The 17,593-nt window shown below is 46.8% G+C and overlaps 1 protein-coding gene across 1 annotated transcript in view; it reads left to right on the forward strand.

Moving 5' to 3' along the window:
• ANOS1 (anosmin 1) overlaps positions 1-17,593 on the forward strand; it is a 220,891-nt gene that overhangs the window by 178,349 nt on the left and 24,949 nt on the right. Inside the window, exons 7-8 of the mRNA XM_068962943.1 lie at positions 8,876-9,081; positions 12,351-12,495. Of these exons, the coding sequence (XP_068819044.1) occupies positions 8,876-9,081; positions 12,351-12,495 (351 nt within the window). The remainder of the gene's footprint in view (positions 1-8,875; positions 9,082-12,350; positions 12,496-17,593) is intronic.

Raw genomic sequence — 17,593 nt, forward strand, 5'->3', positions numbered from 1 at the left:
CTCCATCTCTTATGCATCAAGCACCATTCAGTTTAAAGTATTTTGGAGAGAAAGCTTTCGTGTCTGCCACATCAGACGATGCAGGTCTCTTGAAAATAGTGGCTCTGTTGAGTGTCAGTTCACCTCCTGTTTCACACACAGGCAGAGTTTAAATCCGTCCTGAGTCACTTTATCATAGCTATCACTTTCTTCCCTTCTCATTTCACTGCTGTTCTAAAACCTCTGTGGGTGTGATGAATACTCGGTTTTCCGTTTGTGGTTGGTTTAGTCTGTGATAGTGCAAGGACATGATTGGACTGGATATTAAGAATAGCTCTGTGTTTATTTCTCCAGTTGGGTTGTGCATTCTGAATTAATGATACGTCAGCCTGGCTAATCAGCAAGGTCCATTTTCATGGAAGATTAGTGAGGTTATTCACTGACTAATCAGCAGTTATCGTCCTCGACACGAGGTCACTCAAACTCGTTTTAGGCAGGCATTGTGACGTTAGTGAATAACGTGAGGCGTGTAACATCAGTCCTGTCTTTCAAGATGGGAAGGTTTGCACTAGCTGCTATAAATTGCAATTCCTTTCCATTTTGGATGTCTAGGTGGCTCAGTGGTGAAGGACCCACCAGCTAATGCAGAAGATTCAGGTTCGATCCCTGGGTCAGAAAGATCCCCTGGAGGAGGAAATGGCAACCCAATGCAGTATTCTTGCCTGGAGAATCCCATGGACAGAGGAGCCTAGTGGGCTAGAGTCCATGGAGTCGCAAAAGTGCCAGACGTGGCTGAGCCCACACATCCTCTTATGTTGCAGCTAGTCTGTCTGTTATATCTTGCTGGAATAATATTGCCACACCTTTACCGACATAATCACAGGTCTCAAGTGGAAAATTTGCAGCCAAATAATTTAAATTTTTGGATGCCATTCCAGTGTTTATTGCAGACTCTTTTTTTTTTTTTTTTTCAATTGCCTGCACTATGTGTTAGTTGTGACAGGAGTACCCTTCAATCTTCACTGTAGCATGTAGGGTCCAGTTCCCTGACCAGAGATTGAACCAGGGTCCCCTGCACCGGCTGTGCGGAGTCTTAGCCACTGGACCACTGGGGAAGTCCCCTGTGTTGTAGATTTTTTTTTTTAACTCTTTCTTTTAAAAAGCCCTTTTAAGAAAGGTATATCCCGCACACCCCACTCCTAGGTGAATACACTGAGCAAGCTGGAAAGGGAAATAACAAACAGAGACGTGAGACCTTTCTCGAATGAGGACTGTCTCCCTGTGGTCCGATGATCGAGAGAGGCCATGTGAATAAATAGTCAGTGGTGGGTTCAGAGGGGAGGATCCTCACGGGGCTCGGGAAGTCTCCGCCCTGACTTTACCAGCTCACACGTGGTCCAGGTGTGTACGGTCATACTGGCCCCGTTGCCTGCTTGTGGTCTGGCACTCTCAAATCAACACAGCTTGCGCACACACGAGGCGCAGCAGTGCCCAGCCTCTGCACACACAGGACAAATCCCCTTTGGAGCTGGATGGGACCTGGGCAGAGGTCCCATGACCGTGGCTGCCAACTTCCAAAGAGGCACGCGTCCCGGGGAGACAGCAGGGCCACGTCGCTCCAGCCCTTCCTGCGTATCTGAGCACCGCTCGGGTCTCGGATTAGCCCTGTGTCCGTCAGTTGAAATGGGCTTTCGTTGAATGAAGGTGCACCGTTTGGGCAATCCCCGCACTCACCATTAAATCGTTCTGTTTCTTGGTTTGACAAGTGTGCCCAGCATTCAGCATTGCAGAGTGCACGTCTGAAGCAAAAAACACACGCCAGGAATTCGTGATAGATTCTAGTGTCTTCACTGAAGACCTGCTAAGCAGCTGAAGCTGATTCATCCAGGATGTGGCTAAGGGTTGTGGTTGTTGCTCAGCCACTAAGTTGTGTCCAACTCTTTGTGACTCCATGGACTACACCACGCCAGGCCTCCCTGTCCATCACCATCTCCTACTGTTTGCTCAAACTCATGTCCATTGCTTTGGTGATGCCATCCAACCATCTCATCCTGTGTCGCCCCTTTCTCCTCCCGCCTTCGATCTTTTCCCAGCATCAGGGTCTTTTCTAATGAGTCGGCTCCTCACATCAAGGGGCCAGAGTATTGAAGCTTCAGCTTCAGCGTCAGTCCTTCCAATGAATAATCATGGTTGATCTCCTTTAGGATGGACTGGTTTGATCTCCTTGCTGTCCAAGGGACTCTCAAGAGTCTTCTCCAGCACCACAATTTGAAAGCATCAGCTCTTTAGGTTCCACATGTAAGTGATCCTATATGGAGCTTGTCTCCTGCACTATGACCATCTAAAGGTCTCTCTCTCTATTGCAATTTGCACACTGGTTTTCTGTACAAATGCGGAGGTGGGTTTCTGTATGTAACCATTAGCATTGTCGGGACACCTGGAGGTGCCTGCCTCACAGGAGGTGATGGCCTTTCTCCCCGGGCAGGACAGAGCAAGGGCTCCTTTCTCATGGGATTTCATGTCGGTGCGATGATAGATCTCATTTCTCCAGGGGTGACAAGTTATTTCATTTGGCATTTTCTGCATTGTAGGCGCTAGGTTGTTCCATCCTTGTGCCTGTTACTTTTTGCTCATGGAATTAATCATGAAAGGTTCAGAGAGGAAACCATAAATCTTTCTTCTGAAATCCAAGTGTTCCATCTTCCTTTGCCAAAAGCACTACATAGAGTTGTTAATAAAAGGAACTGTTTTCAAGGCTGAATTTGGGTAGTCTTGCTAAATACTGAATACATCTTGCCCTGGAAATCACGCAAATTGTAAAAGAGGCTAACATGGCCTTCCTCTTGCATTCATCTGTGAGGGTGTGTTTGCTTCCTGCCCCGTGAGATGGGTTTCTGTAGACGACTGGGAAGGTTGTAAAGAGGGAGTGGATGAGGCAGAAAGAGAAGTGGGATGGGGGGAAATGCTCTCATTTAAGCTTCACAGAAGCTCTCATCTTGGGATGTGACTCTGGCCCTCTCGTGCTACACTCCCCGACTAGTGAATGAAACTCTGGTCCTCAGTTTCCTCATCTGTAAAATGGGAACATGATGACAACATTTCAAAAACAAACTACAGCCATATGCTCATTAGAAATAAGCACCACTTATGAGGCCTGGGTTTGATTCCTGGGTTGGGAAGATCCCTTGGAGAAGGAAATGGCAGCCCACTCCAGTATTCTTGCCTGGAGAATCCCATGGACAGAGGAGCCTAGAGGGCTACAGTCCACGGGGGTTGCAAATAATTGGACACAACTAAACGACTAACAATTTTATGTCCAGTTCCAAGAGACTAAATGCTGTCATGGCTTTAGAAAGACTGACTTGGGGTTGGCACTCTGTGGCCCATGGACCATGTTTGGCCTGCTGCTTGTTTCTGCAAATAGCATTTCATTAGCACAGAGCCACACCCATTTGTTTCCATATTGTCAATCTTTTTGTTGTTGTTCAGTCATTCAGTTGTGTCCAGCTGTTTGCGACCCCATGGACTGCAGCACACCAGGCTTCCCTGTCCATCACCATTTCTTGGACTTTGCTCAAACTCACGTCCGTTGAGTCATGATGCCACCCAACCACCTCATTCTCTGTCACTCCCTTCTCCTGCCTTCAGTCTTTCCCAGCATTGGGGTCTTTTTTAATGAGTCCATGGATGCTCTTTTAAGAAAGCCCTTTTTAGTTTGTATTGGGGCAGAGCTTATTAACAATATTGTGATAGTTTCAGCTAGATAGTGAAGAGACTCAGCCATACATGTACACGGATCCATTCTCCCCCAAACTCCCCTCTCATCCAGGCTGCCACATGACACTGAGCAGAGTTCCCTGTGTTGTACATCAGGTCCTTGCTGGTTCTCCATGTTACATACAGCAGTGTGTCCATGTCCATGTCCATCCCAAACTCCCTAACTATCCCTTCTCCCATCCTTCCCTCTGGTGACCATAAGGTTATTACAGGGTATTGAGCAGAGGTCCCTGTGCTGGACAGCAGGTCCTGGTTGGTTCTCCTTGTTAAATACAGCAGTGTGTCCATGTCCATCCCAAACTCCCTGACTATCCCTTCCCCCACCCTTCCCCCTGGGAACCATAAAGTTATTACAGGGTATTGAGCAGAGGTCCTTGTGCTGGACAGCAGGTCCTGATTGGTCCTCCTTGTTAAATACAGCAGTGTGTCCATGTCCATCCCAAACTCCCTAACTACCCCTTCCCCCACCCTTCCCCCTGGGAACCATAACGTTATTACAGTAATGAATGCAAACGTGCCGGAGTGTGAGAGTCTCAGCCCCTCTGTCTCCCCTCCCTGTCTTTCTCACTTCTGACTGCCACCAGTTCCCTGAATGACTTCGGGCAGGTCACTTCACCTGTTCAACCCTATGGGTCAAAAGATTGAAAGATCCTTACCTGTTTAAGAAAAAAAAATAAAAAAGACCAAAGTAGCTTATAGGATCCTTTGAGGCTTTATCATAATGTGGCGTCAGCTATATGCATATAACTGTTTTCCACAAACTTCCACCTGCATTTCAAAGTTTTCATAATAATCGAAACATTATGTAAGTTGAAAGAAAATTTCTTGTACCTCTCAACAAAGTGAATATACTTCATTTCGCAATGTAGGAAACCACTTCACAAGGCCATGGATGGCTGCAGTGTGGGAATTTGTTGGGACTGATTGAAATCCTTCAGCTTAGACAGATCAGACAGACTCTCATCTGAGGTCTTCTGTGACTAAACTGATAAACAAAAAGCTGGTTTACAGAGACTAATTGGGGCTGATAAACAGATCATCTCTGGTGTTCCCTCTTGGCTCTGTAATTTTAAAGTGATTATTTGGGGGTGGGGGGAAGGAAGAGATTGGAGTGTCTTATCTTCGTTATGGGAATATGCCATCTTGGTATTCTGAACACTGAAATGGGCCTTATGTTTAAGACAGGGTGAAAGTGAAAGAGTTAGCCATTCAGTCGTGTCCAGCTCTTTGCAACCTCATGGACTGTAGCCCACCAGGCTCCTCTGTCCATGGGACTCTCCAGGCAAGAATACTGGAGTGGGTTAATTCCCTCCTCCAGGGGGATATTCCTTACCCAGGGATCAGACCCAGGTCTCCTGCATTGCAGGCAGATTCTTTACTCTTTGAGCCACCAGGGAAGAAAACTTGAGCCACATAGTATTAGTTTATTTAAAGGCGTTATTTCCTGGTGCTGTTTCATCGGTTAGGTTGTTTCCTGTTTCACAGACTAGGTGATGTTATCCTGGACTATTGCAGTCACACGTTAGGCATGAGATATTTTTGCAGGGTGGTGAGTAATGATAGAATGAATGAAGTAGATTAAGGAAATGATGAAACACCACCAACTGACTTTCCTAACTGGGAATTTTCTTTAGAAATGTAGATGATTTTGCTCTTTTCCTGTGAACTTTGGATTTCTGGAAGCATAGCCATGTATTTTCAGCACATAGACATCCAGGTGCATCGTTGAAAACGTGAATGGCTGTGATTATCTTTACACATTTTAATTTTTCTTTTGCTTTGAAGCAGTGATGAGCTGGAAGACTAGCTTCCTCTGAGAAGGGTCTGCATTGAGCTGGTGTAGGTTCAGGATCGAATCACGCCATAGATTTGGTTCTAAGGGCCTCAGAGAACACGAAGGCGGGAGGAAACTGTGGCAATATTCTACCAGAGAGAGGAGGAGAACCGATAAAATGGACTTGGATAGCAAGACATCTGGTCGACCCATAGTAGGTGAACAGTCAGGTCAGGACTCCTTGGGGGGGAGTTGTTGAGGCTCAACAACCATTGGAAGAGCCTCAGTAGCTCCTGGTTTCATCTCCAAGAAGTAACCTGGGAACCAGCAGTGGCCAGAGCAGCAGGAAGAGCAGTCCCAAGGAGACTTGGGACGTTATGTATGGCAGGAACGCACAGGGCTTTGGGGAGACTGCCAGCTCTTTTGGGAGGGGTGGGTAGTGAAAGCTTCTGAAGTCATGTCATGAAGAATCACCAGCTGGGACTTCCCTTGTGGTCCAGTACCTAAGACTTCGTGTTCCCAACTCAGGGGACCCAGGTTCAATCCCCGCTTGGGGAACTGGGTACCACCTGACGCAACTAAGAGTTCCCATGTCCCAGCTAAAGATACCACATGCTGGAATGAAGACCCAGCATGGCCAAAGAAATACAAATAAATTTAAAAGCAAAATAAATGAAACATAAACAAAAATAATAGCATACTGGAGTGGGTAGCCATTCCCTTCTCCAGGGGATCTTCCTGACCCGGGGATCGAACTCAGGTCTCCCACATTGCAGGTGGATTATTTAGTGGCTGAGCCACCAGGGAAGTCCAAGAATACTGGAGTGGGTAAGCATATCCCTTCTCCAGCGGATCTTCCCAACCCAGGAATCGAACCGGAGTCTCCTGCATTGCAGGCGGATTCTTTACCAGCTGAGCTACCAGGGAAGCCAAATAAGTTAAAAAAAAAAATTTTCACTAGCTGCCATACTGAGAAAGACTCAGACAGGCCTTCCCAATAATCAGGGAGAGAGGAAGGTGAAATGGGCCCAGGGTGTTATTCTGGTAGAGACAGTGGGATTCCAGATAGACTCTGTAGTGTTGATATGCCCACGGGAGCTGTTCAGTGAGAGCTCAGGAAGGATACAGCCTCAAAGTTTGGGGAAGGAGCCGTGGGAAGGAGGATTGTGCATTTCCTGAGATGGGGTGTCTGTTGTGAGGAGTAGGGGCTGGAGGGGCCAAGACTGGCAAAGTAGTCTCCCACGTGGCTCAGTGGTAAAGAATCTGTCTGCCCAGGCAGGAGACACACATTCGATTCCTGGGGTCAGGAAGATTCCCCAGAGAAAGAAATGGCAGCCCACTCCAGTATTCTTGCCTGGAGAATCCCATGGACAGAGGAGCCTGGCGGGCTACAGTCCATGGTGTTGCAGAGAGTCAGACATGGCTGAGCAATTAAATGACAACAACAGTTATTTTATATAAAACATATTTCACATGAATATATTTCTGGGCCCTCTCAGGACTCACTGAAACAGCATTATCTCAGCATAAGTCTTGGGCACTCCCGGAGGGTTCCTAATGTTGATTGTTTGAGAACCACTTGGTCCCAAAAAAAAAAAAAAATCATATAATATGCTTTGGATTAGTGATTAGCCTAGAAAAGCAATTACAAAACTTAAAAAAAAAAAAACCCCACAAACCTCCAGAACTTAGCTATCTTAGAGGAAAGCAACAGATTTAACAAAACAATAATTCATGTTTCCATCATTCCAAAAATGCAAAGCATCCTGAGAATAAAAACATAGGTATTTTTGCCCGGTTTTCTTCATTTATATCGAGTTTGCGTCTTTGCTCCTCTGATGCAGATGGTGTTAGAACTATTGGGCAGGCATCTTGAAGCAAAACCATCTGTAAGTCATTTGTGGTGAGCGGCATCTATATTTGCTCAATTTCTGGGGCTTCCCAGGTGGGTTCCCAAGAACCCACCTGTCAATGCAGGAGACACATAAGTGACTTGGGTTTGATTCCTGGGTCTGGATGATTCCCTGGAGAAGAAAAGGCTACCCACTCCAGTATCCTTGCCTGGAGAATCCCATAGACAGAGGAGCCTGGCAGGCTACAGTCTATAGGGTCACAAAGAGTCGGACACGACTGAAGCGACTGAACATGCACACACACATGTGGCAAAAAATGAGGGAAAGACCCCCAAGTTCACACATGCTTAGTCATTCTCATATACACATCTCAAATGGAGATTTGTCGGGGTCGGGGGCAGTCGTTCTAGGACCTGGTCTCTCTCGACAGCTGAGAAGGTCCAGGTTTATGCAACAAACGAGAAACAGTGAGATGACAAACATGTTAGCCGTCTGTCATCTCATTCGTAATGTGGATTTTTAAAAAATGGTTTGTTTTTGCTGATGTCTCCATGTGGCTCTTAACTCTGGACTCAAGGATGTTCAGCTCCAGGTCCACTCAGATGAACACTTATTTGTATGAGCTGGCCCTGGATTTCTGTTTTCTCTTTTCAGAATTTTCAAAGGTATTTCACCATTGCTGATGTGTTTAATGCCACCCAAGCTAAATGGAATTTGACTGGGTTTTACAGAATTTTATCAGTTTCAGTACAGTGAAAATTTGGCAGGGTGGTAGTGGTATGAAACTGTCTAGATTGCAAGCATGGTCCAAATGTCTTGCCATTCTGTGGACTTCCCTGGTGGGTCAGTTGGTGAAGAATCCTCCTACCGTGCAGGAGACCCCGGTTCAATCCCTGTGTTTGGAAGAGCCCCTGGAGAAGGGAAAGGCTACCCCCTCTGGCCTGCACAATATGGGGTTGCAGAGAGTCAGACACAACTGAGCGATTTTCACTTTCGCTACTGTTCTGTAGACTGCATTTCGATTTGAGGCCTAAAAAGTGGCTCTTAGTGCTGGGAAAGACTGAAGGCAGGAGAAGAAGGGGACCACAGAGGATGCGATGGCTGGATGGCATCATCGACTCGATGGACATGAGTTTGGGTAAACTCCAGGAGTTGGTGATGGACAGGGAGGCCTGGTGTGCTGTGGTCCGTGGGGTTGCAAAGAGTTGGACGTGACTGAGCAACTGAACTGAACCGAAGTGCTTGTTTTCAAGTATCCTACATATAAAGGGCAGTGTTCCTGTGCTGACCCTGCAGTCATCACATGTGCAGAAATGGCGCTTCTGTGGTTGGTGTTCAGTTGCTCAGTCATGTCTGCAACCCCACGGACGGCAGCACGCCAGGCTCCCGTGTCCTTCACCGTCTCCCGGAGTTTGCTCAAACTCCTATCCATGGAGTCGATGGTGCGTTCGTGGTCATCCTCAAAACTGAACTCTGTCTCCTGTGATTTCAGATCCGTCTGCACCCCCGGCCCCAGCCAACCTCCGGCTGGCGAACTCCACCGTCCACAGTGATGGAAGCGTGGCCGTGACCATTGCGTGGGATGTCCCCGAGGAACCAGACATCCCGGTGCACCACTACAAAGTCTTCTGGAGCTGGACGGTCAGCGGCAAGTCCCTTGTGCCGACCAAGAAGAAGAGGAGGAAGACCACGGATGGGGTAAGTGCCCATCCCGGGGAGGGGGCCTGGTGTCTCTTAGGGGCGTTGAACTCAAGGCGCCCGGTTTAAGAGCAGCCTCCGTTGAGCCGACAAGAGGGGTGGATGAGGGATGAATTCCCATCGCTTCCCTCTGACTGAGGAGGGTCAGCAATCAGAGGACCACACCGGCCATTCAGCCTCGGACATTTCAGGTTGAGAACGCTTGAATGTTGTCTGTTGATTTACTGATATCCAAAGGGCCAGCACAAACTCTAGAAATCAAAGGGACTGGAATGATGTCCATCTTACCTGTCTAGCCACTGAAAATGGTACAATTCAAAATATCCTTGACATTAAGATTTGCTTTTTTTGTTTTTTAAGTGATCCTTCTGAAGTGGGGAGTTAAAGTTTGTACTTTTTCTGTTGTGTATTGCAAGGTGCTCGCATCTGTTATGTCATTGCTGGAACTGCAGACAGTTTACAAGATGTACATTTGACAATATATGTTTCTATCTCACTTAAAGGACGTGGGATGGCTTACTGTCCGCATACCAAGAAATAAAATCTTCACCGAAACATTTCATGCAATGAGATCTCCATAACACTGAACATTCTGCATTGTGTGACATGCTTAATGTATAAAAAAAGTCCTTTTATTACACTTTTTATCTTGTTATAAAATGTAAATGAACAACTTCCTCTCTAATTTATAAGGTTGAATTCCACAAATTAATGTTGAAAAAAGCTTTAAAAAGCCAGCAACAGTTTTTTTTAATGAACATTCCAGCATCTGTGCCATCGAGGATTGTAAACCTTGTCTCTACCAGCCCGCGTCACTGACATCTGGCTGTGATGCTGTTTTCTTTGTAAGAAACGTTCTGACAGTTCCCGGTTTTACTTCGCACAACTCTGCAACAAGTGATAATTGATGATGTGTGCTCATCTCATAGAAAGTGCTGAAAGAGATAAAGCTGGGAAATCACAGAAGTGGAAATCAGAATGTGATGTGATAAAGTATATGCACGTATAGTGTACGTATAGTGTATCTGTAGTGCGTGTGGTATCGGGTGGCCCCTAGACTGAAAGGAGATTGTGTGTGTGTGTGTGTCTGTGTGTGTATTTTGTGCATCGGAGAGGTGTGTGTGCATTTTGTGCATCTGCAGGATGTCTGTGTGTGTGTGTCCTATGCCATTTGCAGGACCTATATGTATGTTTCTCTTTGTGTATCCTGTGCCATTTGCAGGGTGTCTGTGTGTGTATTCTGTCTCATCTGCAGGATATGTGTGTGTGTGTCCTGTGACAGTTGCAGTATGTGTGTGTGTGTGTGTGTGTGTGTGTATCCTGCATCATTTGCAGAGTGTGTGTGTTTCCTCACCATTGCAGGGTATGCCTGTGTATTCTCTAGCATTTGCAGGATGTGTGTGTGTATGTGTGTGTGTGTGTGTGCGCGTGTATGTGTATCCTGTGACACTGGAGGGGGTGTGTATGTATCCTGTATCACTCGCAGGATATGTGTATGTGTGTGTGTGAATCTTGTGCCTTTAGCACAATGTGTGTGTGTGTGTGTGTTAGTGCCATTTGCAAGATGTGTGTCTGTGTGTATTTTGTGCTATTGGCTGTGTGTATATGTGTGTGTGTCTTTAGCCATTTGCAGGATGTGTGTGTATGTGTGTATTCCGTGCCATTTGTAGGATATATATGTGTATATGTGTGTGTGTATTTCATGCCAGGTTTAGGATTGTGTATGTCTGAATCCTGTGCCGCTGGCAGGATGTGTGTGTGTGTGTGTGTATCCTGTGCCTTTTGGAGAACGGGTGTGTGCTTGTCTCTGTGTCCTGTGCAGTTTGCAGGGTGTGTGTGAGTGTGTATTCTGTGCCAGTTCTAGCATCATGTGTGTGTTTGAATCTTGTGCTGTTGGCAGGATGTGTGAGTGTGTGCGTGTATTCTGTGTCTTTGGCAGGGTGTGTGTGTGAATGTGTATTTTGTGCCAGGTCTAGGATTGTGTGTGTGTTTGAATCTTGTGCTGTTGGCAGGATGTGTGTGTGTGTCCTGTGCGATTTGCAGGGTGTGTGTGTGTGTGTGTGTGTGTGTATGTGTGTGTGTGTGTCCCGTGCGATTTGCAGGGTGTGTGTGTGTGTGCATTTTGTGCCAGTTCTAGGATCGTGTGTGTGTTTGAATCTTGTGCCGTGTGTATCCTGTGCTATTTGCAGGGTACATGTGTATATGTACCCCGTGTCATTTGTACGGTGTGTGTGTGTCCTGTTCCATTGTGTGTCTGTGTTTGTGTCTGTGTGTGTGTCCTGTTCCATTGTGTGTGTGTGTCCTGTTCCATTGTGTGTGTATGTGTGCGTGTGTGTGTCCTGTTCCACTTGCTGTATGTGTTCCTCCACCAGGAATTGAACCCTGGCCCCAACACTGAAAATGCCAAATCCTAGCCAGTGTACTACCATGGAACTGCCCGTGTACTATCTTTTGACAAATGTTTGAATTCTAAGACCACAAGCTTATTTCTCTTAATTCCCAGTTCTTGTAAGGGACCTTATTATCATACCCACAACCCATAAAAATGTGCTTTAAAAAGCATTCTGTGAAGTCGATTTTTCTTAATAGCTTTTGGAGGGAATTTTCTCATAGAAGACGGAGGATCCATATCGGGGAAATACGGTGAATGTCAGGTCGCTGGGTCTCTCTCGGTGTGCACTGACGTAACCCTCTGCTAGTCTGTTATAAAGGGCTCTCGTTTTCTCTGTGAGCTGCCGTCCAGGAAGGACTGAGGGACACACACACACACACACACACACACATACACATATACGCTGCCAATGGCACACGATTCACACACACACACAGCCCTAGAAATACCACAAAATACACACTCACACACATACCCTGGAAATTGCACAGGACACACACACACACCATCCTGCAAAAGGCACAGAATATATGCACACACACACACACACACATCCTGCCAATGGCACAGAATTCAAACACACATCCAGTCCTAGAACTGTGAGTCCTAGGAGTTATTCATCCTCATATGACTGCAGAGCACCCAATAATGGGATTACTGACACAGTTTCAAAAAAAGAGAAAAAGGTGCTTTTGTGTGACGTTTATTTGGATCCACGGCACAACTGGTTTTGCTAAAGATGTAGAAGGTTCCATGCTCTTAGTCTGGGAGGAGGTCAGGTGGGAGCTGGCGGGCTTCCTGAGGACCGGGGACCCCTGGCAGGAGGCTCAGGGTCCGGGCAGCTTGTGACACAGTCTCGTCTCCCCTCCGCCTGCAGTCTCAGAACTCAGTGACCCTGGAGCCGCTGCAGCTGGGCTGCGACTACACCGTGGAGCTTCAGGCCATCACCTACTGGGGCCAGACGCGCCTCAAGAGCGCCAAGGTGTCCCTGCGGTTCACATCTGCGCACGCCGCCCACAACAGTGAGTGTGCACGGCTCCTTTCCCTCACTTCCTGTCTTCACCAGGCAGGTCTTCCTACCGGCACGTGTGTGTCTGTGTCCTGTGAACCAGCACGTGTGCACATGTTACCTTGGCGTCTTCCTCACAGTCTTTTGTCTATTCTGCGTGCAGTGTTTTGGCATCGTAACGGAAACTTCAGAGGAAAAGGTGCCTCATCCTAGCATCTGATATTGACATGATTCAGGGTCCTTATTCTAATGGAAACTTCATAAGGAAAGGTGCCTCATCCTAGCATCTGATATTGACATGATTCAGGGTGCTTATTCTAATGGAAATTTCAGAAGGAAAGGTGTCTCATCCTAGCAGATGCTAATATCGACATGATTTGGGGCCCTTATTCTAATGGAAACCTCACAAGGAAAGGTGCCTCATCCTAGCATCTGATATTGACATGATTCAGGGTGCTTATTCTAATGGAAACTTCAGAAGGAAAGGTGCCTCATCCTAGCATCTGATATTGACATGATTCTGGGTCCTTTTTCTAATGGAAGCTTCAGAAGGAAAGATGTCTCATCCTAGCATCTGATATTGATGTGATTCACGGTCCTTCTTGTAATAGAAACTTCAGAAGGAAAGGTGTCTCATCCTAGCAGATGCCAATATCAACATGATTCGGGGTCCTTATTCTAATGGAAACTTTAGAGGAAAAGGTGTCTCATTCTAGCAGATGCTGATGTTGACATGATTCAGGGTCCTTATTCTAAAAGAAGCTTCAGAAGGAAAGGTATCTCATCCTAGCAGATGCTAATATCGACATGATTTGGGGCCCTTATTCTAATGAAACCTCAGAAGGAAAGGTGCCTCATCCTAGCATCTGATATTGACATGATTCAGGGTCCTTATTCTAATGGAAACTTTAGAAGGAAAGGTGTCTCATCCTAGCAGATGCCAATATCAACATGATTCAGGGTCCTTATTCTAATGGAAACTTTGGAAAAGGTGTCTCAGCCTAGCAGATGCTGATATTGACATGATTCAGGGTCCTTGTTCTAATGGAAACTTCAGAAGAAAAGGTGTCTCATCCTAGCATCTGATATTGACATGATTCGGGGTCCTTCTTATAATAGAAACTTCAGAAGGAAAGATGTCTCATCCTAGCAGATGCTAATATTGACATGATTTGGGGCCCTTATTCTAATGGAAACCTCAGAAGGAAAGGTGCCTCATCCTAGCATCTGATATTGACATGATTCAGGGTCCTTATTCTAATGGAAACTTTGGAAAAGGTGTCTCATCCTAGCAGATGCTGATATTGACATGATTCAGGGTCCTTATTCTAATGGAAACTTCAGAAGAAAAGGTGTCTCATCCTAGCAAATGCCAATATTGACGTGATTCAGGTCCTTATTCTAATGGAAACTTCGGAAAAGGTGTCTCATTCTAGCAGATGCTGATATTGACATGATTCAGGGTCCTTATTCTAATGGAAACTTCAGAGGAAAAGGTGTCTCATCCTAGCAGATGCCAATGTTGACGTGATTCAGGGTCATTATGCAAATGTGTCCTTATTTTTTATAGTGTTTTTTTTTTTAATGTCTGTGCTGGGTCTTCACAGCTGCGTGAGGGCTTTTCTCTAGCAGCGGCAAGCAGGGACTATTGTCTAGTTATGGCTCCCAGGCTTCTCACTGAGCTGGCTCTCGTTGCAGACCACGGGTTCTAGGACACACGGGCTCACTAGTTGTAGTACACAGGCTTAGCTGCTCCATGACGCGTGGGATCTTCCCAGACTGGGGAGCGAACCCGTGTCTCCTGCTTTGGCAGGCGGATTCTTTACCACTGAGCCACCAGGGAGGCCCTGCCTTGGAGTTTTCTGTACGACTTTTATCTGTTTCATAGATACTTGTGACGTCACAATGGAAACTTAAGAGGTGTCTCATTCCAGCAAACGCTTGTGTTCACACGATCGGGTCCTCACACATGTGTACCGGTCTTCGAGGAGGATCCTTGTAGTTAAACTCTCAGAAGCTGTTAATTCCCTCTTCAGATGCAACATGCATTTGAGGCTTTCAACCCCTTTTTTGGTGGGCTTCACACACTGGTCACAATTCCTGCAGAAGGCTACCGAGTACCACACTGGGAGCAGTGACCACGTCAGCCCACGCCCACGTCCGAGGCGCCAGTGTTACCAGGCTCATCTATGAGCGTGAACTTGGCACAGCGAGAGGAAGGGCATACGAGACCCTCGTCTCTGAGCCAGATGTTGGGTGCTGTGGTGTTGCTGGCTTTTGCCGACAGCTGGGGAGTGGCGGGCAGGGCTGTGGGGAGCCTCCTGGGGCCAGGCTGATGGGAGGCCAGCCCGGGAGAGGCCATAGGCATCTCTGCAAGTGTTGCTGTCCCAGGCTCGCGAGGTCTGCCTCTCGGCATGGCTCCGGGCCTGGGTCCGACCAAGATGGTGTGACAAGCGTCTAGAATTTAGGAAAGAGTAAGTTGAAGCTGAAACGCCAATCCTTTGGCCACCTGATGCGAAGAGCTGACTCATTTGAAAAGACCCTGATGCTGGGAAAGATTGAGGACGGGAGGAGAAGGGGACGACAGAGGATGAGATGGCTGGATGGCATCACCGACTCAGTGGACATGGGTTTGGGTGGACTCTGGGAGTTGGTGATGGACGGGGAGGCCTGGCGTGCTGTGGTTCATGGGGTCTCAAAGAGCTGGACATGACTGAGCGACTGAACTGAGGCTGGCTCCTCTGAGTTAGACGCAGGGATTGTCCGAAACCATGTTCCTTGAGCTTGTGTGCACACTCAGTCATGTCCAACTCTGTGAACCCCCATGGACTCCTGTGTCCATGGGATTCTCCAGGCAAGAATACTGGCGTGGGTTGCCAGTTCCTTCTCCAGAGGATCTTCCCGACCCAGGGACGGAACCTGTGTCTCCTCCATTTGCAGGCGGGTGCTTTAACCACTGCCTGAGCCACTTGGGAAGCTCTAATTATCTTGTACCACCTGGAGGATAATGGAGTCCAAAGGAGCAGGTCCACCTGAAATGGTGTTTTTTCAAAAGAGTTTTCGAAACAGAGCTTCCTCCCTATTTCAGAAATTGGTCCTTTGGGAGATTAGATGGATTTGAAAAGTCCACTATTTCTGTGTGTCAGTCTGGGTACAGTATAACTTTTATGGAAACATTTCTGAACATTTAATAGCTTCATTGATTTTTTAAAAGAAGTTTTTATTGAAGTGTAGTTGATTGACAACATTGTGGCCATTTTCTGCTATACAGCAGAGTTATTTCACTTACGTATATACGTACATTTTAAAAAGTATATTCTTTTCCATGATGGGTTATCACAGGATATTGAATATGGTTCCCCATGATGCGACCTTGTTGCTTATCCATTCTCTATACCAAAGCTCACATCTGCTAACCCCAACTTCCCACTCCCTCCCTCCCCATCCCTGGCCCCCTTGGGAATCACCAGTCTGTTCTCAATGTCTGTGAATCTCTTTCTGTTTCATAAGTAAGTTTGTTAGTGTCATATTTCAGATTCCACAAGTGACGTTCAGTATTCGTCTTTCTCTGTCAGACTTAATTTCCTTAGTAGGATCATCGCTAGGCCCATCCAGATGGCTTCGTTTCATTCTTTTCCGTGGCTGAGTCATATTCCGTCGTCTGTATGTACCACGTCCTCTTTACCCAGCCCTCTGTTGATGGGCCTTGGGGATGTTTCACACGTGTTGGCTCTTGTGAATAGTGCTGCAGTGAACCTGGAGGTGCGTGTCCCTTTTTGGATTACAACTTTGTCTGGATACACGCCCAGAAATGGGGTAGCTGGACCATACAATAGTTCTATTTTTAGTTTTCTTAGGAACTTTCATACTGTTTTCCACAGTGGCTGTATCCACCATTCATCAGTTTCTTTAAATGCAATCCTACACTCATTCATCCAGTACTCTCGGGCTTCCCTCGTGGCTCAGCTGGTAAAGAATCTGCCTGCAATGCGGGAGACCTGGGTTTGATCCCTGGGTCAGGAAGATCCCCTGGAGAAGGGGACAGGCTACCCACTCAAGTATTCTTGGGATTCCCTGGTGGCTGAGCTGGTAAAGAATCTGCCTGCAATGTGGGAGACGTGGGTTTGATTCCTGGGTTGGGAAGATCCCCTGGGGAAGGGAAAGGCTACCCACTGGAGAATTCCATGGACTGTATAGCCCATGGGGTCACAAAGAGTCGGACATGACTGAGTGACTTTCACACTTTAATTCATTCCTCAAACTGTGTCTAATTGTGGGGAAGATCCCCTGGAGAAGGGAAAGGCTACCCATTGGAGAATTCCATGGACTGTATAGCAAAGAGTCGGACACGACTGAGTGACTTTCACACTTTAATTCATTCCTCAAACTGTGTCTAATTGTGGGAATAGTTACTATATTCTACTATCATAGACTCCATTAGAGTATAAACAAATATGTCATATACAAAGTGTTCCTTCCCCCTTAGAGGCTGGTACGGCTGTGATCCACAAAGGGGCCGTACGAGTCCCATAATTGAATATGCCTTTCTGCCCACAACCGAGAATCCCATGAACAGAGGAGCCTGGTGGGCTACAGTCCAGCTCAGTTCACGTCAGTAGCTCAGTTGTGTCCCACTCTTTGCGACCCCATGAACCGCAGCACGCCAGGCTTCCTTGTCCATCACCAACTCCCAGAGTCCACTCAAATTCACGTCCATTGATTCGGTGATGCCATCAAACCATTTCATCCTCTGTCGTCCCCTTCTCCTCCCACCCTCAATCTTTGCCAACATCAGGGTCTTTTCAAAAGAGTCAGCTCTTCGCATCAGGTGGCCAAAGGATTGGAGTTGCAGCTTCAACGTCAGTCCTTCCAATGAACACTCAGGACTGATTTCCTTTCGGATGGACTGGTTGGATCTCCTTGCAGTCCAAGGGACTCTCAAGAGTCTCCTCCAACACCACAGTTCAGAAGCATCAATTCTTCAGCGCTCAGCTTTTCTAAATGGTCCAACTCTCACATCCATGCATGACTACTGGAAAAACCCTAGCTTTGAGTAGACAGACCTTTGTTGGCAAAGTAATGTCTCTGCTTTTTAATATGCTGTCTAGGGT

The sequence above is a fragment of the Capricornis sumatraensis genome, chromosome X (assembly GCF_032405125.1).
Source record: "Capricornis sumatraensis isolate serow.1 chromosome X, serow.2, whole genome shotgun sequence".
NCBI lineage: Eukaryota > Metazoa > Chordata > Mammalia > Artiodactyla > Bovidae > Capricornis > Capricornis sumatraensis.